The 24,705-nt window shown below is 38.4% G+C and overlaps 2 protein-coding genes across 5 annotated transcripts; one reads left to right on the top strand and one right to left on the bottom strand.

Annotated features, from left to right (window-relative positions):
- The first annotated feature begins 1,350 nt into the window (after nucleotides 1-1,350).
- LOC143212328 (PX domain-containing protein kinase-like protein) lies at nucleotides 1,351-7,538 on the top strand. 3 transcript variants are annotated; one of them, XM_076431005.1, is made up of 9 exons: nucleotides 1,351-1,757; nucleotides 2,502-2,690; nucleotides 2,773-2,869; nucleotides 3,139-3,563; nucleotides 4,111-4,287; nucleotides 4,360-4,770; nucleotides 4,843-4,999; nucleotides 5,071-5,119; nucleotides 5,428-5,530. In XM_076431005.1, exons 1-8 carry the CDS (start codon nucleotides 1,656-1,658, stop codon nucleotides 5,085-5,087), a joined length of 1,575 nt encoding a protein of 524 aa, XP_076287120.1. In that variant the 5' UTR covers nucleotides 1,351-1,655; the 3' UTR covers nucleotides 5,088-5,119; nucleotides 5,428-5,530. The 3 variants fall into 3 exon arrangements, with proteins under 3 accessions (XP_076287120.1, XP_076287119.1, XP_076287118.1); XM_076431004.1 differs by having other exon boundaries at nucleotides 1,352-1,757; nucleotides 5,071-5,115; nucleotides 5,428-5,570; XM_076431003.1 differs by lacking the exon at nucleotides 5,071-5,119 and having other exon boundaries at nucleotides 1,352-1,757; nucleotides 5,428-7,538.
- A 23-nt stretch (nucleotides 7,539-7,561) lies between these two features.
- On the bottom strand, nucleotides 7,562-20,786 carry Taz (tafazzin, phospholipid-lysophospholipid transacylase). Of its 2 annotated transcripts, XM_076431009.1 has the most exons (6): nucleotides 20,506-20,786; nucleotides 18,819-18,884; nucleotides 14,796-14,924; nucleotides 10,295-10,538; nucleotides 9,722-9,976; nucleotides 7,562-8,933 (listed from the first exon to the last, which is right to left on the bottom strand). In XM_076431009.1, the coding sequence occupies exons 1-6, from the start codon at nucleotides 20,618-20,620 to the stop codon at nucleotides 8,894-8,896; spliced, it is 849 nt and encodes a 282-aa protein (XP_076287124.1). In that variant the 5' UTR covers nucleotides 20,621-20,786; the 3' UTR covers nucleotides 7,562-8,893. The 2 variants fall into 2 exon arrangements, with proteins under 2 accessions (XP_076287124.1, XP_076287125.1); XM_076431010.1 differs by lacking the exon at nucleotides 18,819-18,884 and having other exon boundaries at nucleotides 20,506-20,783.
- Between the last annotated feature and the right edge of the window lie 3,919 nt (nucleotides 20,787-24,705).

Below are 24,705 nucleotides of genomic sequence, written 5' to 3' on the forward strand. Positions count from 1 at the left end.
GATACTACTGTCGCTGCCGTCGCTGCACGCGTGTCCGACCCGCGAATATTTGAATTTACTAACCGTGTTCACAGTATGCGCAATGAAATTTTGTTTAAATTATGTAATGAGCTGTTTTATTCGTTATTTTGTTTCGATGTAATGAATTATCGTGATTTGGAATTGGAAAAGTTTTCGAATGAGAAAACGTAGTTGCCGGACTTGATGCAACGAATTTACTGCACAGGTGCAACTGAACGTGATTCAGCATTAATTTGTGTTTATTGAAAACATTTGTTGTATTATGTTTCAATATTATAGCTCTTAGAAACGAATCTATTAGTATATATATGTATGCGTGTGTACGTTCATTGTTCATTCAAAATTTACGAATATGTAAGAATATTTAATATATTCAACACAACCAAATGTGAATGTAATTTTGTAATCAAAGTTTCATTCGTGAAATTGTTTATATTTTTTAAATAAATCATTTCTCTACATTACGGTTCAAATATTGCCGCGCTTTTCAACGTTGTTGGTTTCATAGAATATTATAGTTACAACAATTAATACGTTCTTTTATATATTAGCTGATATTAGATTAACATCTTCGAAAATTTTGGATTGAGAATGAGTGTTGGTATTAGGAGAACATGATAGCGAAGGAGGTGGCACGAAATTCAGTAGTACAACTCAACGACAAGCTAAACATCCGAAAATTTTTGTTTTTCAAAGTTTCGCTATTTTTGCAATACCAAATCAGTGCAGTAACTCAATGATAAGTTAGACGGGGGTACATTTTTGTGGAAACCAGTAGTATTACTCTACGACAAGTCGGACGTTCGTGAAAATTGGTGGTTCAATAAATATAGAAGTAGATATGCTTTTTTATTATATACATTGCCTTTATTTATTCATTGTACATTCAACCGTAAAATGTTTATATCAGTTTATAATGTTTATATTGACTGATTGACGTGGTATATGTAGGACCCTCTTGTTACACGTACTCACGTACTCTATGCTCTTTTTATTGGCAGTACCACCGTCGGTGGCAGTACTGCAGGAATCGCAGCGCAATTGCAGCTAACTTCTCGCGGCAGTGCAGGAACCATATACATTTTCCGTATATGTAAGCACGAAGTACAAAACTATATGCTCGAGTCCAAATAAGAATGTACTTACTAGCCGACAAATTTAAGACTCTACTGCGCATATGACTCTAACGGAACTCGTTCATTGGCTAATCCCCCTACCCGTACTCCGCCGACCACGCGATCATTGGCTGACGCCATGAATTTTATGGCTGACGCGCAACAACATGCGCAGAACAAGTAGATTCTTATTTGGACTCACGTATACTCTTCATACTCTTTGGTAGCACTGCGGTAGGGAACAAGTGGGAACAAGGTGTGATAGTAAATGATGGGTGTCGGTGTCAAGCCCTGAGACAAAGTCTGTGTGGTTTGATTGCACCGATTGTTAATCGGGACGTCGCGTCCAAGCATCGTATTGGGTGACATTGAAAGTGTTTCACATACAGTGCGAAATATACGTTCATCAATGTTGAAATGAAACAGAACTGCGTCATGTCTGGCGACCCAGGGAAGTTATGCGATAGGCACACGCAGTTCGCCCCGCACGGGCTCTGCAATCCGTCGGATTAATGATCAATGGCTTTATTCGAGAAACGATATACGAATAAAGTGCTGCTAGATGATACAGAGAAGCTGTCGAGCACCATTGAGAATGCAAGAGCGATCGACGGTCACACGGTACGGCGCACGCTTAACGCATATATACATATATACATATGTCTGACATTTGCTCGATAATAGGCGACGTTTACGCACATCGGGCTTAGCCGCGATTTCGTATCATTGAATCAGGTGACGAGTCCCCATTATACGTCGACGTTCTCGATCTTTCTGCTACCTCCTCGCCGATTACTGTTGTATTCTTTCCTGAAATGTAATCGGCGTTCTTGCCAGTGTTTTACACCATTACGCAAGTATTGGTGCACTTACGGGGAGAATCTTGTTTTTAATGTTTTCAGAAAGTAAATTACGACGCAGGATAATTTCTAAAATTTGTCCGACGTCGATTTTCATCGATTTTATTTATCAGGCGTAATTAACGTATGTACATATTCTCGCAGGTGTTATTGTGAATGGAGTAAATGACACTCGGTTACAGGATTGAGCATACTGTCATAATAAAAAGCGTATTATGACTCGAATTCACTAATATGAATTTGTATTTTATTGTGCAAGAGGCTCCCGGTTTAAGTAAATTAATTTTTGTTTTGTCAGCAAAGTAACATTTTTCGAAAGTCTACAGACATAACATATTATTAGACAGATAAAAGATATTGCATAGTAGAGATATATTGAAATGATGATACCGAATACATAAGCGGAGCGGAGGTCCGCGTTTGTACCCCGAAAAGGGAATAAAATATTATTATTATTATTATTATTATGATACCGAATACATATAATGTTTGTTTCACAATTTAGGAGTATGTGATCAGAACACAAAGAGGTCCATTACCAGACAAATTTTGGCGAGTCAGCAGACGCTACAATGACTTCTTACAGCTCAATGCAGCTTTATCAATATCAGGCATTGACCTGTTCCTTCCTCCAAAGAAAATCATTGGTAATATGGAACCAGATTTCGTAACTCAGCGTCAAGTAGCACTACAGGTCAGTTAAAAAAGATATGGTAATAAATCAGCAAATGTTAAGCGACAGCCAGTTACAAATCCATATTTTCTAATGTTTTCAGAACTTTCTAAACACAATACTAATGAATCCTATATTGGCATCATCCCTTCCCATGAAAAAATTTCTAGATCCGGAAAATTACACAGCACCGTTACATGGTATGATATCAATTTAATAATCGAAAAATAAGATGTGCATATCTGTAGATATACCGAGCTGGGTACTCGATGATCTGAACGGGACGATTCTCGAGAATTTTCGGGATTTCAGATCGAGAATCCCGACATATTCGAGAACCCTAATACGCTCGTGATTCTCGAAATTTTTGAAAACCGATTCCGACTAAAATTCTCGTCCGTACCGGCCCGACATTTTCGGGTTCTCTGGATAAATCTAATCCTACTAATTGACTAATTTTGCCTTTCAGAAATAGCTCTGCAACAGGTGTCCTTAGCTTTACGCAGTGAAGCAAATTATGAAGTCTGTAAGGCGATTCCTGATATGGGATGGCGGTTAAGAAAGCACTATTACACGGTGAAAAATCGTCAGAATCCCAAGCAAGAACTGCTGCTTGCATGGGTAGAATTTGGCCCAGACAAACACTTGCAGGACAAAGATATGCAAGGTGTTTTCAAAAGTTTAGGCACCCTAAAACATAACTATATAGAACCAATTGTTTACCAACATGTGACGGAGAACGGAGCTCTTATGATAAGAAACTTTTATCAAACGGGTACACTGCGTGACACTTTATGCGTAACGAAACCGAAACAACCGTTCATAAAGAAATATGGAAATCCGAAACAAACCAAATCTTTAACAGTGCCTGAAATTGCAATGTATGGTTACCAGGTTGGTTCAAGTATCTCTACATTACAATAATAATTAAGGTGGTAGTATACCTTTGGATTGTAACTAGAAAGGGACTAGAATCTTACTAGATTTTGGGTCGAAACATGGGTTTGCGATTTTTCGCTTAATGTCCTTGTACGAGCAAATTTTGGGCTGGGTGAGGGCTCATTCGAAAGAGGAAGGTTCACCGCATGGTGCTCTGGTCATGAGGTTAATGAAAAATTATGTTTATATCTAATAATACGAGTGTCCAAAGTAGGGAAAAAATCGAGAAAAAATCCCGCAGATTTCAATGTACTTTTCTGTCTCTGAAAGCCTTTATTGACTGATGGGATGACCAGAGCACCACGCAGTGAAGCTTCCTCTTTCGAATGAGCCCTCACCCAGCCCAAAATTTGCTCGTACAAGGACATTAAGCGAAAAATCGCAAACCCATTTTTCGACCCAAAATCTAGTAAGATTCTAGTCCCTTTCTAGTTACAATCCAAAGGTATACAACCGCCTTAAACAATGTAGTCTAGCGCTAAATGGTGTTTTAATGTTCCAGATTTTGGAAGCTCTAGGATTTCTTCATGAGAAAGGTCTACCCTATGGGCACTTGCATACGGGTAACATTCTTCTAACTGAAAGATGTGCCAAATTATTAGACGTAGAAAATGGTTTGCTAGGTTTGCCTGCATTTTATCGGCCGTATGTTGTACAGAGGCGTAAACTTCACGCTACGGTACAGTACAAGTTATTATTTATGTACGTTGAAAACGTAATGTCGATTAAACGAAGTAATTGTTCCCAACAGACGCAAGTGGACGTCTACTCGTTTGGGCACGTGCTGTATGAAATGGCATTTGGAAGGCCACTCTTAGAGGCCACGTGCTCCGAATTACCATACTGCGAGGCAAATCTAAAGAATCTGCTGGAAGTGATCTTGTCGCCAGAAGATGTGAAACAGGATCTACCAACGATATCATACTTGCTGGACCACCCGTTTTTCGAATCAGCCAGACGCGGTGCGATGGCGATTGGATCTGTGGAGAAACCACACTTTAAGTTAAGTAGTCATTTAAAGCAAGCTCTTCAGGATGCGGTGAATAAAGCAGAGCAAAGACTGAAAGACGAACAAAAAGTGGCTAGACATCAAAAGAGGCTTGTTAAAGTCCAAGAGATGATGAGCTCGGATGAGGAGATGAAAAAACGGAAACAGAAACTAGTAAGTGTATCTTATAAGTGACGTACGTCACTCATACGGTCATGAATAAAATCGGTCTTTCCGTTTTCACAGAAAAAGGAACAAAAATTGGCACAAGAACAACGCGCTGGAAATCAATTAAGTACAAACGGATTGAAGCAAGTGAATGGCAAGAGTCCAGAACGGTCGGATAGTCCCACAAGCACTTCCACGGCCACCAGTGTTGGTACCTTGACTCCACCTTCTCTGCGTGAGTATCATACTATCTGCGAACAGACTTCACTAATAACTAACATTAATCTTACGAAATTTTTACATTAGCTGGACACAAAAGTTGATGGCGCATACTACGCTTATTTCTGTCACGTAGGTCATATCATCATTCATTAATCATCGATTAATAAGCATTCACGCATCTTCTCATTTGACCATTGCTTGGATACATCTTCAGTGAAGTATATTCGCTCTGATTCTGAATTCTGTACGTCTTGTAGATTTCTCTTTTTATCCTTTTCTTCGAGTATGCGCACCCCTCTTCCCATAGTCGCTAGCAGTAGATATAAACGAATCGACCAAAATATAGAACGTTAACGTAGCGGGTGTCCAAGCGATGTCGCACGAGTATGGTGAACGATATTGCTCTCAATTTAACTGAAGGTTTTGTTAATGTGCCGCAAGGTGATGCAGCCTCTAGTAAGGGTACTATCCCTCCGCCTCCGATGCCGCCATCCAACGACGTAGCCAACAACGTCCCGAAGGTGACCAACGAGCGAGCTGCTTTGCTCGGGAGTATTAGTAACTTCAACAAAACTAGTCTTCGCAGAGTTGCGAATGGGCCCCATTGAGCCGGTAGGTTAGACAACAGGTGGGAAATTGATAAACAATCTTATTGTAATGGGAACCGTAATCCATACCGCAGGAGTGCTATTTTCCTTCGACGAACAGTTTAGACGCGACAGAAACTATACATTTTTATTTTGATCGCGATACTTGCGAGAATCGTGGCATCCGAATTTTTTTTAGAGATTTTTGAAGGTGTTCGCTGCAATGGCAAACAATCATTAATCATATTCCAAAAATTCCTCTATTTACATGTATATAGCGTGACAAGAACAATTACTGTCTCGATATCTTCAGAATTGTAAAGTCATAAAAATTTCCTCTTTCAAGGTCCTATTCATTGTAGCAATCTCTTGGAATTTCGAAGATATTATTGTGCTATTAGTTATTGTGTTTTGTTTCCTATAATGAAAGCGCGATGCATTTATAGAGTCGGCTGTTTAGGCCTATTTCGCTGATGATTTTATTTTCGGAGTACCGTCCATAATCGGATTTGTGATCGTAGACAAATGAGCTAAAGTATGGAGAGATTTAAAAAAAAAAGGTGATCTTTTATAAACCGTGATCGTATATGTGTAACCGGATATAGTAGTTGGGCAATCAATGTATTTAAGTAGAAAATCATTTCTCTCTTAATTCCGTTATACGTATATATATTTAAGGATTAAAGAAAATTTATTGATAACTAATAAATTTTATTCGTGTAACAATTATCGCACACACTATCACAGGTGGATGCATAATAGAGGAAAAAAAACAATAACAATTGTGTAACATTGGTTGTTGTAGAAATTATGTTCTTTCGATCCAAGTCTCGCGATCATCGTTTTTAACGGCTTCGTTTTATCGTTCTTAACGAGTCCTTAAAGAATAATTGAAACATTTGAAATAACGATATATGACCAATGGGATAGCAACCATGTTCGTCGCGTAAAATTCGTCTCGTTAATGTGTACCGTTCCGTCTATTTCAAAGTTTATGTGTGACGTATTAATGTACAGATCGATTGACAGTTTTCTGTGAGTCTCGTTCGTACCGTGAACGTGAATATATTGTACGTTGCTTTCGTTGTAACGGTCGTAGACTCGGAAACGTTCGTTTCTACGAGGAGAAAATGTGCCAATGGAAATGTATGCAATTTTTTCGTCGAACAGGTATGTTATGGTGACGAATAACTGTAACCTATCTCTAAATGTCACAAAAAAAGAACAGTACATTTATATAGATATATGTAAAAAAAATATATATATATATACAGCATGTCAAATGTAGCTGTGCGGGTGACTAAATTCAGGGGGATGCGCAGAAGAAAACAAAGACCGCACTCGACGAGAGAAGGATGCAACATTTGAACGGTAAAGTACACACCTCGTCAAAAGTGCGTACTGTCCATTATTTTTTACAGCAGTAAACATACAAAACAACTGTTTATATGTTTGTGTGAATACACTTGTGTCACTATACTTTTTAACTGAACTGTCGTAACGTGAATCGTTTGACAGGTGACGTATCGTTGTGAAGTTCCGCCGATTTACCAATGCGCAGCGGGGTCGTTTCCCCTTGCGGGGGACATTCAGCCGCACAGCTACATTTGACAAGCTGTACACATGTATATGTATACGATTTATCTGTGAATAACAGTCACGGAAGCTGTGTAATATAGACGCGATTTTCATACGTGACGTTAATTTTAAATGTAATTTGTTGATTTTATCCGCATAAATGCTATACTTCATAGAGTAATATAAGTATATTTGTTTTATTGCGAATTGTGAAATCAGAATAAAACGAAATCTATATTTATCAAGTAACAGAGCAAGATATAACTCGTGCGTAACTCTGACGTGTTCCGAGAAACACTTGGTAGCAATGAAAAATCGTCATTAAATCGCGACATGTTTCGTCTGCTGAAGAAAAATAAACTCGCTCGATCGTTGTGTTTATACAACGTGTAATGATGTGTATCCCCAAATATGAAAAACCATTTATTAGAACGAAAATAATTGCGCTGACAGAAGTATCACATTACACTTAAAAAAAAAACATCTTACTCCGTAACAAAAATTTCAACGCAGAAAGATAGCTTTCATGTAGGAGATATTTTACTACTCGCTAAGAAAGTTTAATAAACACAAAGTATATGTATATCTTTGCAGTATTTTTATCATTCGAAGGATCTTTAATACTATATTGTAAATTCTCAATATATAAAAAATATATATATATATATATGTGTGTGTGAACACCGCTGTCTAAATGTATGATTATAACCGCAAGCAAGCAGTACAGTTGGTTTCATTTGTGCGCGTGCAATATCTGCACGATTCCTTTTTAAAAGTCATCGAATAATTCTGCTTTCGAGAGAACTTTCCCTTGCATGTATCTTCCACTTCGGAGTGATATTTATTTTTTCCGTACAATTGTACTTCGTCTGTGCGCAGCGAGACCAAATCGTTCGTCTTCCTTCATTTCCGTTTTTTGTCCGGCATATATAGAAAAGCAACTCGGTGAACATATGAAAATTGTGTTGCGCCTGCCGCGTCATCACAAATTATAGTTTTGCAGTTGTTGAAGCAAGCGTTCGTAGACCAGCCATCAACACACAACAATGGCAAGGTTCACCGCATTACGTGCAAGAAGCTTTTGTAATTTATGAATCTGTTTTAAAATATGTTCTATACACAATCTGCGCGAGTCTTTATGTAACATGGTTAGTCCTATGTACACATATGTAATGTATATACAATGCTATCCACGCAATTGTGTCACCGTGAGAATGTATATGGCATTCTTGATTAAGTTGGGAGGACTTGTATTTAACACGTTGACTGTCGAACCAGCAAGCAAAGCCAAAGCAATTCGTTTAGTAAAACAAAAATTCGACGCGAAGATTTATTCGATTATTCTTTTTACACTCTTACATTTCGCAGATCTTAACTAAATTTGGCACACGAACTTTGCCGCAACAAAAACATTAAGGTTTTTACATATCCGAATGAACAATTGCGTTACTCACATACGAGGAACGCGGCAGTCAACGTGTCAAATTAACAGCTAAAACCAACTGTCATGAGTGTAGCTTGTTTCCATTTTCTGAAGAGTTTAACACTACTGTGTCCCAGTCTCTGTGTATTACATTGCACAACTACACCAGTATTATTATCGTTCACAGGTGATCCCGCTCATTAAAAATCCCAGCACGAATACCACCTACAGTCATATTATAATTCGATTGTTATCGTTATCTTCTCTTTTGATAAATTAGAGCTAACTGGGGTCGCAATCTGATGGCCCCAGCCGAGTATCATAACTTCTGATGAAGTTTTTCGGTTACCGTCTTCAATCTGTAAAAAGAGAGATTGTTTTTATCTTACAAATGACATTTTCGCGGGCTTGTTTCGGACCGGGGCACAGTGGGTCCAAATGCCAATCTGGCTGATAAAAAATCATAGTGATCAGACGCAGCTTCCTATTGCAACTTGTATGGAGTCGTTGTATATAACCGGGAGACTTCAATCTTTAAATCTTCGGAACTTCGAAACTTCGAAGTTCCCTTCGTTCCTTCGAAGCTTCGGAAAAGTTACAGCCCTACTATGAACCACAAAAATCTTAAACCCTCTCTATGAGTGACCGCAAACTGTTCACAAACTTTAAAGTGACATTAAACAATTACTTGCAAATAGTGGCAGCTGATTTTTACCAGAATTAAAGAACAGAGTAGCTACATTACGAAATCAAACAGGAGATTTCGACGAATACGCGTAAATTTGGTTACTTTCATTCGAAAAACTGAAATGCATGGAGTAAAAAATTGACTACCTCTGAACACGGGTATTTGGAAAATTCATTAACTTTTGCAAATTCTGTAATTACAGAATGAAAGTACGTGCTTTCCTCTACAAAACCCATGAAAGGCAAAATATTCGCATTTAATTATATGTAGACTTTTGCGTAAATATTACCCTATGTAAAAAATCTTCAAAGCAAAACAGAATATAATTTAAAGATCTACGGGGATTTAAGAATGGAAACAAATAAAAAAGTAAGTACATAATAGTATGTGATTGAAAATACGACTTTTTATAGGTGGATTGGCGTTTGGGTCCACTGTGCGCGCGGGGATGTGAATTACCTTTGAAGCTCCTCTTGAATTCGATCTGTGATCGCTTTCCTAGTTTCCAACTCGCTTGCTTTCGATGCTCGCAATTTATCTACCAGATCGCTGAAATCTATGGGCTCGCCATAGTTTACAGTGACCCTATTCCCAAACCTTAACCAGTATGGCGGCTCGTTTGGAAGAACTTGGTCCATGCCAAGGTGACAGATTGGAATCACTAGGGGTGTAACAGGTGATTCCATTATTAACCTTCCCACGCCCCATTTTAATCTACAAAATGGATCGGGATGAAATAACGAAAAATCTAACCATGATCATCGCATTGCTATTAAATTGACGGGAAACAAATGGCCGATCAGCTTCCACAATTTTTTTCATAACAGAACTTTCCAGAATTTGTTCTGGATGATTTTCTCTGAAATGTGTAACTTAATTAAGGTCCTGAAAAAACTTGATGGAACGGTCCCGGAAAAGACATCGATGAATTCGAGAAGAAATTTATTGCTTCTGATTCGACCGTGTTTTCAAGTATTTTCGTATATCGGTCATTTATTTAGATCAATTCAATAGAATCGAAGAATATCGAACCTCATGTTCTCTTTGAGCATGTTGACTTTTCCCTCGGGGAAAATGTGCAGCCAATCTCCGGCGGCCAGCTTCTCCATGCAGAAGTCCATCGCTTCCTGATATATTCCGCCGCCTCTGATTACGGGGATACACCTTCCCAGCATAAAGAAGTAGGAATGCCAGGTTTTCGTGAAACAAATGTCGTGCGCGGCGAGTGACCATCTCATCTTACGTCGACTCAGGAGATGCCTCAGGTCCAGGGACGCTAAATGAGTTCAGAGATTTTTCTGTCTTAAATTCTTTCATTCGATCGCGTATCGATGTCTGTCTGAGAAAGAAAAGATTACATATGTCTCAGGAAAGGGGAACGTGACAGCGTGTCAACTTAATTCGATATTTAAACGAGGCTCGTGTCGCTTTTTACACATTCGCCGGTTCGCACGGTGCCTTGGAATGCGTATCGTATATTTCCCCGTTTTTCACTTCCGCTTTTCCGATCGATCCACATCGTGTCGAACCTTGTTTGGCAAATTACAAAATGCTACAATGTGGAATAGCACATCGCATGAATATCCACCAAGGCTTTAGGCACGGGAGACCTATTAATACGATTCTCGATGACTCTGCTATACCAGAAAGAAGGTTAAAAATCCCACGAGAAATGATTAGACTATACAGGGTCTGTCCGGAAAGTAATGCAACCACATTTTTAACAAAAAATCTATTAAACATATGGGTACAAAGGGTCCCATGGAAATCATCGACACAGATTTCTCCGACACGGTTTTCACCGACAACATTTCATTAATTTTTTATTTATTAATTAATTAATTCAAGAACACTCGGTTTCATATTTCGTTTTTCCACTGATTTTCATTCAATCCACATTAATTAATAAACTAGAGGGTTATTGTTGCTCGCTCGCTTCGCTCGCTCGCGAGTAGGGTTGTTTTTGCTCGCTGGCTTCGCGAGATCGCGGATAGGACTGCTCTTGCGAAAGGGTTAGTGGTACGCATGGCTAGTAGTACCTATAGCTATTAATGTTTTTTTTTATTTGGTGTGTGACTCTCCACGAGCCACACAAAGAACTTCCCGATTCGTTAGTTGCAGTATATTATTATCATTATTAAGTGTAAGTTTTAAGAAGATTATACGTTTTCAGGGAAATTCAATAGTTTTCTACTTATCAAAATGTTTGCTATATGGCGTCGCATTAAACGAACATCGCAGGCTCTTTGCTCGCTTGGTTCCTTGTTACAGCATACTAATGTTGCAAAATAAATTGTCTTAATTAGTTTTTCGCAAACGATACAACTCCTCATTATCCGGGTTTGCAGTATTGATCTTGGTTTTCTTCGATACTGTTAATTTAAATTGTCCCAAAATATATAAACCGCGCTCAATTTTGAAACTCTGCTCAGTGCTACATACAACATTTGTAAAGTTCGCCTTTCTGATTTTTTAAAATTCAAACATACTTTTCTCGTATGTTTGTCCCTGACTTTTATGAATCGTAATCGCTTCAGCAGGAACCACTGGAAATTGACTACGTGTGATTTGATATTTTTCCTCACTCGACATATTTATATGATTCGAGATTTTTAGTATTGGTGTTAAATTTTGATGAATATTTGCATTTTTCATATAATCACGATAACGAGTTCTTACTTTCACTCCTACTCTGGCCAATTGAAAATCTAACCACAATATAGACGAAATTTTAGTATTTTCTTGATAAGTAATAAATTTTAACATTCCGCATGTGTGTGTGTGTTCCATTAATCAATCCGTTTTCAACATCAATGTTATTAATAATTATCATATAGTTTATATTAATTTTCAATTTAATCTCAGTTAATAATTCGTTTTGAACTGATTGTTTTTTTAAAGATTGTAATATAAATTTTTTTTTGTACTTTCATCGATATTCTTTGAAAATGTATTCTCGGGAGTAGAGATGATTAACTCACTCTTGCATTGGGATAATTTTCGATTATTGTAAGCGGAAACATTAGCGTAAGGTACAAAAAAAAAATTTTTTTAAAATTTTTTTTAATTTAAAAAAAATGAAAAAAAAATTTTTTGGTGTAATTACGTTTGTTTCTTCGGTGGAAACTTTCCGTTCTCTCGTATAAATTGCATTGTAGAATCAACTCCTTTCGAAAAAAACTAAAAATCTAAAAAACTACTTGACCAATATGGACCAAAATCTAATCAGCTCTAAGTTACGACAGGGCACATCGATTGCATCATTCATCATTCTGATCGCGTTGTTACTTTTTCAGAAAACGTTAACGAAAAATTTGATACCATAGAAACAGACATACGCACACACACACACATACGAACATTTTGCTGAAAATAGTCTAAAATGACTGCAATGACCATGAAACGTGAAGATCTGCTAAAAAATCGATTTTCGATTTTCGGGGTCATTACAATAACTTCCCTATAAAATCGGGAAGTTAATTAATAAAAAATTAATGAAATGTTGTCGGTGAAAACCGTGTTGGAGAAATCTGTGTCGGTGATTTCCATGGGACCCGGGTACAAACCTTTACATTTCTTCAAAGTAGAATCATTGGGCGTCGACACATTTTTTCCAGCGCGGTTTCCATGCTTCGTATGTTCCCTGGAAGGCGTTTTTTGGAACCTCTCGTAGTACATACCCTCGTCACAGCCTCTTTGACGCGTTCCACGCTTTCAAAATGGCATCCTTTTAGCAGATTTTTAATTTTTGGAATCAAGAAGAAGTCGGCGGGAGACAAGTCAGGACTTTACGGGGGTTGAGGAAGAGTTGTGATCCAACTAAGAAGTACCGTTTACTGTTTTCCCCATAATCTACGGAAAAGTTTTGGTTGGAAGTGCTCGACGAGGCTGCAACGAGGATACTACGAGAGGCTCCAGATAACGCCTTCCAGGCAGCACACGAAGCATGGAAATCGCGCTGGAAAAAATGTGTCGACGCCCAAGGGTCCTACTTTGAAGAATTTTAAAGGTTTGTACTCGTATGTTGAATAGATTAAAAAAAAAATGTGGTCGCATTACTTTCCGGACAGACCCTGTATTACTGAGAGTGATTCGATGATCTACGAAATTGAATAATTGACTAAGAAAAGGAAAGCTGGATAATACAGCCACAAAGCTAATTATTTCCCGTTCTTCGTGGTTCCTCATTTGTTAATAGAAATCTCTGACAAAGTGACGAGGTAAAGAACTTATCGCGAAATATTCCGGAGGCAAACGGAATAATTACAATTTCGATCTGAAATGCAAATATTTGACAAACACGCGATATAGAATATTTTTAAACCGCAAGATACGAAGAAATCGATCTTCTCGAGTTACAAGAAACGCGTGTCGTTCTACTTAACACCCGGGAAAATACAGTAGTAGTATTCAAAGATCCTTTTACACAATTACTTGTTTATGATATTGTAAGATTGAGATCAGGCCGGATCGCGTTGGAACAGTGTCGTGTGCTAAACGAAGAATAGACAATAATGTAGACACGCAGTGGAATTCCATTTACTATGGCCGAACTTTTACCTATGCGAGTATGTACAACGCCACGCCCTTACTGTTAGGATCAAACCGGATGTAACGGTTCAAGGTCGCTTCAAGGTCAATGTGTCGTACACAATGGAATATCCTTTTCGTGATCTTCAATTCTTAGACAAGTCAAAGTTCAATAGCCTGGCCACACTGACTTCTTATCAATTTTGCATCCAGTTTGCACACGGACAAAAAATATATTTCCGATGACCAGAACAATTGGATGATCCACTGCGTATATGATGCGTTTAATGCACAAGTGGTGTGAGACAACCTATATGCTTCTCAGTGGCGGCTCGAATTAAGTGGAGGCCCCAAGCGGTAAAAATTTTTTGGCCCTCAAACTCAAGTGAGAAATAGAAGTTGCAAAACACTCTCATAAACTTGTTAACACTTTACCTACCGGAAGCCTATTAAAAGGATTTTTAATAATTGTGCTGCATCAAAAAGGAAAGCATATATATATATATATATATAGAAATTTTCTCTTACATTGCAATCTTAAATGAAACTATTAGATGACGTTATTGACGATGACTCGTTAGTTCACAATGAAAATTGCTGTTGCTATTAAAGGTTCCATTAAAAAGTGTTTAGCCATAGATTTTTCAAAATTATGCAATAATCACCGGTCGGTAATGTGTTAACAAAAAAGAAAACCAATGAAAAATTTTGTAAAAAAGAATTAATACTGCGAAATTCGGGGCCCTATGATAGCCCGGGGCTCCACGCGGCCGCTTAGTCCGCTTACCGTTAATGCTATCAATTTAGAAAATTGCCCATGAATAAAACATTATTTCTACTCGTACGCAAACAAGATACACCACTGTCACAAACAACATCACTTTTGCATTAAACAGGCTGTTATATAATATTTACGGAGTATTCACATATCCGTGGTCTAGCGACGAGTGGCTGGGATAAATGAAGTTCCACTGTAATCGTCGAAACGGTTAAGAGAACTTACCCCAGATGCCTGGATCGTCGAAGCAGCTGTAATGATTCGAGACGGTGATGAGAGGAACATTTTTTGGCCGGCAATCTAGCACTCGTGTCATAATATGCTTGTTGTACACCATGGTTTTGTTTAGCCATTCTTAAACATCAAGGAATAGAAAGAAACGGTTCGGTAAATCAACTCGCATTTCTGGGAAAGAGAGGGCGGCTGTGGCCACTGTTTCGATGCTCGGAATGCGTTTAACTATTACCGTGGAACGGGCTTTGTCCTGACTCTACATAGAACCGACGTTTTTCAACGCGTGCTTGGCTAACCGCGGAACTTACGTTCACCTTTTAAATACTGCAGATACATTTCTACCGTATCTAAATATTTTTGAAACGTTTACGTATAGAGAAACGCATTTCCGCAGAACAATTACAACATTCTTTTACAGCAATAGTCAGTGATAGTAGAGCGGATTAGTTTGATAAGACTCGGTAGCAGAACAATATACTCTTCAGCTGGTGTAAAGATTCTGAGATGAGGATTGTGTTAAGACACATGATAACAAATGTGGTTTCCGGTGTTGATAACGTATATTGCACATGTTAGTGAACTCTTTCACGCAGCCATTGCGACGTTAATTTATTTATGAAGTCATTTCTTACAATCTAGGACTCTTATTATACCTTTTATTCTTCATTAAAAAAAAATTATAGTTCTCTCTGACACTGTACCAATAAGATTTAAATACTACAACACTATAGTACTGTAAATACAATTTTATCAATGGACACTGGTACCAGTGAAGTATCAGATTATCTTTTATCACAAATACTTTGCCGTTCATAATTTCCTAGAAGAAAAGTTTGTATCTATTGCATGCATATATTTTTTCTAATGTGCTTCTAACAAATAATTGTACGGGAGATCCTAAGATTCGATTAATAAATTATCAACCATCTAAAGGCAGGCAATGAACGAGTTTGCACTGTAAAAAACGTGTATGGGTTAACAAAAATGAATATCACACATATTTAGCTAATTCTGTTGAAAATGTTCATCCCCGGTTTGATTGGACACGATAAGGCAAACAATTAGAAATCAAGTGAATTAATTTTCTCGAGCCTCTGAGGAACAACGTGCAAAAGAAAGAACTCCTGCGAAATAAGATCCCAGTGGCCGAAATCGAGTAGAAAAATCATGCAGTTGAACGATACTCGGTGAAGTGACATTGAACGATTGAACACAGGAGAAACGGGTGTCGAGAGAGCATTGATACTCATTTGCTATTATTACAACATAGAGAAATTGACAGCGGTGACTAAGAAGGGAGCAATGGAGAAAGAGATACGACAGGAGGCGGGGAGAGGAGAGTTGCGCATGTCACATCTATGCTCCCGACCAATTGAGTAATGCGCTTAATTTCCGAAGTTTATTGTATCGTCACTAAGTAAGCGGGGAGCCGTCCTCGTAAATCAGTGCTGCCCACGGTAGGGGCCCCTCACGTTCTATCTTCCCCCTCCAACCGTTGTTTCGCCTGACGCATCTTCGAGGTGGGGGGTACGGTGTGTAATTACGAAAGCGAGCGGTTAGCCATAGCGTCATAGCACTCCACGCGATCTATACATGCGTTATACTTACATACGGTGAAGCGTGACTAATAGCAATGACTGTCACTTGCGAGGACTGTCTTCTTATATAATATATCACTTGCTTCATTTTAACCCCTTGCTGTACCATTTTATTTTCAGTTACAGTGATTAAAACATCTTTATTCCCAAGAATGTCGTAGAAGGGAAGAGAAAATTTATATTTTTTGTACGGCTACATTTATTTGAATGCTTAAATATTCATTACAAACGAATAAAATCTTATTTCATCTAAAAAGAAACACAACATTCATATTTGTTAGGCTGGGGAGAGTACGATTTCCGTGGCCCCTCGTTTTGAGGTTATATTTGTGTTCTTGGGGTTATTTCAAGAAAAAAAATGTATATAACATGGTGTCAAATCGGCCTGGTTTAGCCGGTAAAGTAGATTTCCTGGTTTTTTTTTTATAAATTTGCAAATATCTCGGTAACTATGCGAAATATGGCAAAATATGGCAAGAGACCTTTTTTGTAGAAAATGAAATTTCCAACAATTTATGTCGTATGACATTTTTTTATCAGCTGCGCAGTTTCCGAGTATATTTATATTTCGGTGAAGTTGCAGAACAACTGCCTCCGGTAAATATAGCTATGAGGGGACCCCAACTCGGATGACCTTCACCTTGACGTATGTTGTCAAGGACAACATTCTGAACAACTTTTGTCGATACATCTATCCGTCGCTCGGACTTAGTTTCCAAGATAATTACGAAAAAGCTTTGTTAAATTTTGGTTGCAACTAAACTTTACGTTTAGGAAGGCAGCTCCCCACACAGACAATACCACAAACAACCACCCAGTGTTTCTAAAAAGAAGGTCACCCTACAGTGACTCCCACTAATATTCGGACACTCTTAAAACCACCAAAACCTTTTTAATATTGGAATGTACGACTTGAAATTTTTGGAGAAGTAAGAACAGTTGGTTTGCTACACAGCGTGACAAAAATTTTTGAAAAAAACTGCAAGTTGTCGGAATTGCAGAGAAAATACTAAAAGTTGTATTTTCCAACTTTTTTATGTGGGCTTATATGGAAAATTTAGAAAACACGTTTCGTAGATCTGTGTCAATTAAACATATTTTGAAAATTTCGTGAAAATCGGTCGACGTTGTAATGAGCTACAAACGTTTAAAGATGGTAAAAATTGCAGTTTTTCACGATTTTCGGCCTCCAACTGCAGTAATTCGAAGGATTCTTACATCTTTCAATGCCTGTAGTTTTTTCCCGCATCAACCGATTTCTATGAAACTTTCACAGTGCATATAATTGACACAGATCTACAAAACGTATTTTTAAAAATTTCAATATAGGCCCGCATAAAACAGTTGTAAAATGCAACTTTTAGTATTTTCTTTACAATTCCGACCAAATGCAATTTTTGAAAAAACTTCTTTTTACATGCCGTAGTAAACTAATTGCTCTAGCTTCCCAAAAAAGTTCAAATCGCATAGTCCAACATTTAAAAAGTTATGGTGTTTTCAAGAGTGTCCGAATATTAGTGGGAGTCACTGTATGTATAACAAGAGTGGCATACTACACCTGAAAAATGGAATTTCAACATCATTTTAACGGTTTTTATGGGAAATTCAATTCCCTACAAAAAAGGTCTCTTGATATTTTGCCATATTTCGCATAGTTTTCGAGATATTTGCAGGTTTATAAAAAACAGGAAATCTACTTCAACGGCTAAACCAGGCCGATTTGACACCATGTTATATTTTTTCTTGAAATAACCCCAAGAACACAAATATAACCTCAAAACGAGGGGCCACGGAAATCGTACTCGTACCGTTGGGCTTTGTTAAAGTCTTCATGACGATTCTGACTCGTTGAAATACGGCAAGGGGTTAAATTGATCATCGGAAGTGACAATTCAAAATATATAGATTCAATTTATACACGAATTTTCAGAATAGTTGAATTGTAGAAACAACGTGCCAACACAAAAGCTTAATTTCAAATGAATAACACTCGAAAATTAAACTAAAATAACAAAACGGTACGCCGTGCGCCGTACCTTAACTACTTACATAGGAGTTAAGCAAGCATAAGAGTAAAAAGCGTAATCGCGTATATGTATATGTATAAAAAACTTGATAGAGCAAAGAAATTTGTGACGCATAGTCGGACCTGACAGCATTAAAAAATTAATGAAAAACCCAACGGAAAATATTTCCTCTTTGCTAAGGAAACGCCTTCGGTGTTTCTACGGTATAAGAATTTGTGGAAGAAAGAGTTAAATGTGCTGTTCTGAAATTCTACGGTTTGAATCACGCGCGCAGTTCCCGCGCTTCGACTGCGCTCGCTGCGCACCACCACCGTCGTGGTGATGGGGATAAGGTTTGCCCTTTGAGAGACAATTTTGGACAGCACTTGTCGTGAATCAGTGGTACTCACTGAGAGGCCAGCAAGGGCCAACGACTGATTCCATGTGCCCTTCGTTGGGCGGTAACAGAATTCTACCTGAAACGAAAAATAACCAACACTTTGCAGAGTGCTAAATCGGGTCCTAACGTTGATGAGGAACGTGGACGAGTTCGTTCACGAAGGTTACAGGAGTTTGTAAGACCAGTGAGAGACTGGTCTACGACAATGGACTAGCAAACAGGACCGTCGTATACAGTTGGCACCTTAGGCAACGTGTCTAGGAACAACGAAAAATTCGGATCCTACAAACACAGTGTAGGATTAATAGAACTCATTAAAATAATAAAAGGTCGCCATGATGGTTCAGTATGGGTGGGGTGGAGGTGGTGATCGATGATCGAGCACAAATATGATGATAGAACATTAGTAAACATTAGCGAGGTTGATTTGACATTTACTTTCTGTATTAAGTATTCGTGATGGACTGGTTTAAATTATTCTTGTATACGAGTTTGTGTAATAGGATTATGAACAGAGGTAATAATAGTTCGTATTTACTACTTGGAGAAGTTCACGGCCCCAGGTAGTTGCAATAAGGTTGTTTACTTTGTTACTACTGCAGCGAAGATAAAGTCATTTGTCATGTTACGCACGTGTTTACTTGCTTATTCAAGATGACTCGCACGGGTCACTTTCGAACACGCGACAGTCATTGACCAGTCACTGGAATCCACCACACTAATCAACATATTTCATAATTACTATTCCAATGTTATTTATTATATGCGTCTTTAGCTATCGCGTGGTTGAAAAGTGTCCCGCGTATTTAGTAAGTCAGCGCGCGATCGTTTTATCTAACCTACTTTCAGTTTCGTTTGGAAACATTCGGATGGGAGCGCGAGATTCAAAATATGGCCACACCAAAATATGATAATGAATGTAAACGTAATAACTTGACGACTATTGTCAAACATAAATATGGATAATATGACCTTTGGAAGGAAACGGCGTGAGACACATAGTTGCAACAGGTGACGTCTTTGATCCTATAGCTTTAACGTATTATGAATTATGGCATTACAAATCATTTTTCCAACGTGGTCGATAAGTTCGATGAGACACGCACGATACGGCCGATAAAATCATGCGATACGCTGGACGTCGTGTTTGCTTTAATATCAAGTTTGGCAAAAGTGAACCGTAAACCATTTATGTGTAAATAAATAATTTTCAGCCGAGTTATTTATTTCATCGAGCCGTAGAGAAGCACCAAGCAAAAAGGTATAGAAATTTGGTTACAACGTCTAAATACGTGTTATTTTACACAAACAGAAATCCCGTAAAAAGAATTATTGTGACGATTAAACCGGATGATTTCGTGTAATATGATTACATAAAGTTCGGAGATGTTATCCTGCACGCGAATCCGCCGTATGTACACACGCTCGGCCGCGAAATAATAAGCAATTCCTTCGGCGATTCAACGCCTGGTTATCCCTGCCATTCAAACACGGGTAATAGGGAATAACTATAGAACGCGCAGTTACAACATACAACACGAGTCAAATGCGTTCTGCTGTGAAATTAACGGATTTGTCAGACACGAAGGACAATTTCCAGGTGAGAATCGAATGAATCGTTGACAGAATTATGCGACAACGACGGCGAACAAACCCGAGGATTTTTAACGAAAAAACCGGCTCGTGTAGCCGCTTACCTATAATGATTTTCGAGAAAATCCCTACTGCAACGAAGGTTATACTGCTCGCGATGTTCCAGAGGTGGCCCGTGTTTCGAAGCTTCGGTAGGACCCATTTGATGTCGTATAACATTGCACTACCTTCCGCTGGCTGGATCCGACTGGGAAAACGGCAGTGCGGCACTTTTCCGGACGATTGGGAAGTGACTTCCCCGCGAGAAATCGTCTACTCTTTCGTAACTCGCGACAACCATCTTCGTGCCAACTTCACGCCATATTTCCCGTATCTGTCACGTGGTCGGCCGACCGTAGCCGAGCCCGGCCGACCGTAGCCGAGCCCGGCCGAGTCGGGTACGGTATGCAATCCCGCTTTACTCATTTAATAACGGCTTTGTTTTCGAGAAAATCAACCTCACGGTATTTTATTTTCGATTTAGGCTGCGAGAAACTATCATTTATATCAGGCTCACATGAGCGTCTAATGGTACTTCGCTCGCAATGTCATGTAAACTCTTATGAAAGTACATTTCAATTTTTAATTCGCATACTTTGAATGGATGGTACTTGAGTATAATCGTATATTTACTAGGTTAAAATAAACCTTTATTAAGAATAGTGTATTTTGTTGCAGTATAATGTAAAAACAAATTGCAGATAAATTTTCAGCTGTGGTTTTAATTTATTAGAAGCATCGGCGTTTTAGATTTAAATTTTTTATTGCGGAATGAAGTGAAGCTAGATTATAATCGATTACGATGCGCAGACATATTGAATCGTTTGAGTTGAAATTGATTGCGTTTCGAATACGTGTTCTTGTCTTGATTAACGAAATGCTATTGTATCTCTCGACTACACTAATTACAATTCCGTCCCTTGCGTAATCACACGGCTAATATATGTACTAATATTCTTGTGAATGAAATACTTATGCACTTGATCACTTGGTGAACATTTTTCTACGTCAAATAGATAAAGTTCTGACGTGTACGCGTGTCTTTTCGGCAAAATTTCATTATCTACTGCTGCGGACTTAACCTATGCCCCTAATTTGAGATAATTTGGAAATAGCGACGTAACTATCGATAAGTTCGTACTCGAAAAATTAACCACAATCGTCCTATTAAATTGTAGAGGAGGTATGTCTGATTTTGCCCGCGTTGAGATAAGATTATACATAATTATCTTCATAGAATAATACATTCCTTATCACGTCGATTAGTTTCAACTATACCATTTAAAAGTAATTTTTTTTAATGGAAGGATAATTGTAAAATTGAAAGAATGCAATAACGAAGCCAATTATTCGATACTACGGACATGTTTATAGATTATGCTTAAACAGAACGTGTATTTCGTCGCCTATTAAAGGAAATTAAAGTCGCCTTGTTATGTTTTACGATGTCCACTACAAGGTGTCACTTGTCGAGTTTCAAGTACAGCTGGTACACTATGCTTTCGCTGTCAGATCATCTTATAAAAATGATGATTTTGTAAGTGCCATTCACAACGTCACTTTTATGGCTAGAAAATCTACTACGTCATGGTCCGGTCTTGATGGCTTACGCTACAAAATCGTAAGACTAAAAACACGAGAAAGTAGCCTTGTCTGGGACGCAATTCGACAATTTAAATTAGAAACCAGAAATGTCCATCGCCCAGTGTTTGTCCCCGAGAAACAAAATGTGATGTGTATTGTACCTATTAAAATGCGATTTCCAATATAAATATTCTACACGAGGAAAGCCAAATTAATTTCACGGGCGTTGTTGTTTGAAATGACAATGGAAGTTGATAACATTTCCTTGTCCCCTTTATAAATATTTTATGCGTAAGATAAAACGCTGCGTTTAGTGAATTAATAATTCGGAATTATGCATTTGAAGGTCCCAAAGTGAAATAAAATTTGAAGGCTGGTTTGGAGACTCGAATGATTTTTCATTACCATTCTAATTTTGTTGATTATAAACTGCAGCATAGTTGAATAAAAGTGGAATATGTGAATACTACTACCCAAAGCCTGGGGTCTTTTTCTCGTGGTGGTACGACGTTTCCCAGTGTACCGAAACGGTTCGGACGAACACAAAAACCCGATATATAAAAAGAAACAGGGAAAAAGTATCAGGAGCGCAGAGAATGCAGCAGCAGAACGTTTCGAGGATCAACGATCGCGATGAGAACCTCCGCCTCGTATATTCTTCACGGTTGGAAAGAAGGTACATACTTGGAAGGTATGCAAGTCTGATAGGTTATTAGACACATGTCATTTCATTACTGGTCGAAGTACAATGTCAACAAATCAGATTATGAACGGGCGTGTCTTCTTTCTAGCAAGGGGCAATAGGCACTTGACCAACGGAGTCGGATGAGTCGGTGTGTTCAAAGGAAACCATCGCCTGTTAACATTCTATGGAACATTTATCCCACCTTCCCGACAGTGGCGAATAAATTTATACGCAGATTATGCAGAACGGTGGTAGCTAGAGGTTTTGTTGATCTTGTTAACGCGATTCGAAAATTGCGCAGGACGCCTTATAATAATCATAGCACGCCGGTGGCCGTGGTAATAGTAAAATGCCCGGCAGATCGGAGATAAACCATTCACGGGTCGAACGGGTACACAATAAGACACAGATGTCTACGAAGTTGTGCCTCCGGCGGTGACTCTGCACTCTGCACTTGCTATGTCAGCCGAATCCAACCCAGCAGAAGCTACAGAGGAAGAACAGGGAGAAGGGTCGATGGGAATCGTGCCAGGGAAAACCATACTCGAAGTTCATGCGAATATGCTTGGGTTCACCTATGAATTCCTGCGGATTTTTATATGAAAATAAAGTACATTTTTTTCATGTAAAAAACGAACCTTGGAGTTGGAGTGGAAGTAAGAGATCATGATGCAATAAATAATTATTCGTCATTTTCCAGTCAAATGGCTGCAATTATTCGAACGCTATTGCGCTCTTCTAAAAAAATATTCGCCTAAGACAGCAATTAATGGTTTCGAATTCTACCATTCGCGGAATTTTTCGAACTTATTTATAGACAAAACCAACACATCCGTTTGGAAATGTTAATGATCGTGCTGTAAAAGAAACTGGAAATCTTCATTTGTAAGTGCTAAAAGAGAGATCAATGTCTTATAGCGACGTAATAAAGCAGGATTCACAGAGTTTTATTTCAATCTGAGGGTGTGACAATCAATTTCGATAACCCTATACTATTCTTCGGCGATGGATTAGCCCAAAGGCCAATGATTTATGTAACTTTAATGCGTGAATTCAAACCGGTTCTCTGTCTATTCTTACCGTTAATCAATGTTTCTTTTCGGTTATTCTGCTATCCTGACGAACAGAATGTAATATGTATATTTCTTATCGTTTGAGCTCAAGATACTTGTCTGGACTTTTTTCAAACTTGCTGAGTAGCTCCAGCGTGTACTGCACTGCTGAATACTATCTTACTTCTTTGCACTAAAAAGAATTTCAAAAGTGAATATATTAAATAGGTACCCTCTTCTATCAAAAATCACTGAAATTCACGATAGTTTCAATAACTTACTCTAGGATCCTCCCGAAGTAAATGGCGGGATTGCGAACGTTAGGCCTCGTACAGACTGGAACATTTCGACGAACAGCGCAGCGCCGCGAACCGCGCATTTCGACGAACGGCGATCGGAACGGATTTGTGCAATTTCCAGATTTTCTTGCGAACAACTATGGGAGCTGCAGCGGCGTATACTACACAAAGAAATACAGAAAATGTTGGCAGTTTATTTAGTCGAAATGTTCATGTCTGTACGCAGCATTTTAAGGACATCAGATTCGAGATTAAATGACTTGAATTTTTGGAGATGTTATGACATTTCGACGAAATGACCCTTCCGTTTTTATTCAGAATATGTATCGTAGAATCATATGAAGACGAAAATTCATCATGTTGCAACATCTCCAAAAATTCAAGTCATTTAATCTCGAATCTGATGTCCTTAAAATGCTTCGTACAGACCTGACTCAATAAACTGCCAACATTTTCTGTATTTCTTTGTGTAGTACTTCGAAGTACGTCGAAGACTTCGAAGCTTCGAAGGATTCGAAGGAACGAAGGGAACTTCGAAGTTTCGAAGCACTTCAAAGTCTTCCAAGTGCTCGAAATTTCAAAGTCTTCGAAACGTATGAAGTTGTAACTTATGAGTTTCATAGCATGTCACGATTTTCGATAAAT

The sequence above is a fragment of the Lasioglossum baleicum genome, chromosome 9 (assembly GCF_051020765.1).
Source record: "Lasioglossum baleicum chromosome 9, iyLasBale1, whole genome shotgun sequence".
Classification (NCBI taxonomy): domain Eukaryota; kingdom Metazoa; phylum Arthropoda; class Insecta; order Hymenoptera; family Halictidae; genus Lasioglossum; species Lasioglossum baleicum.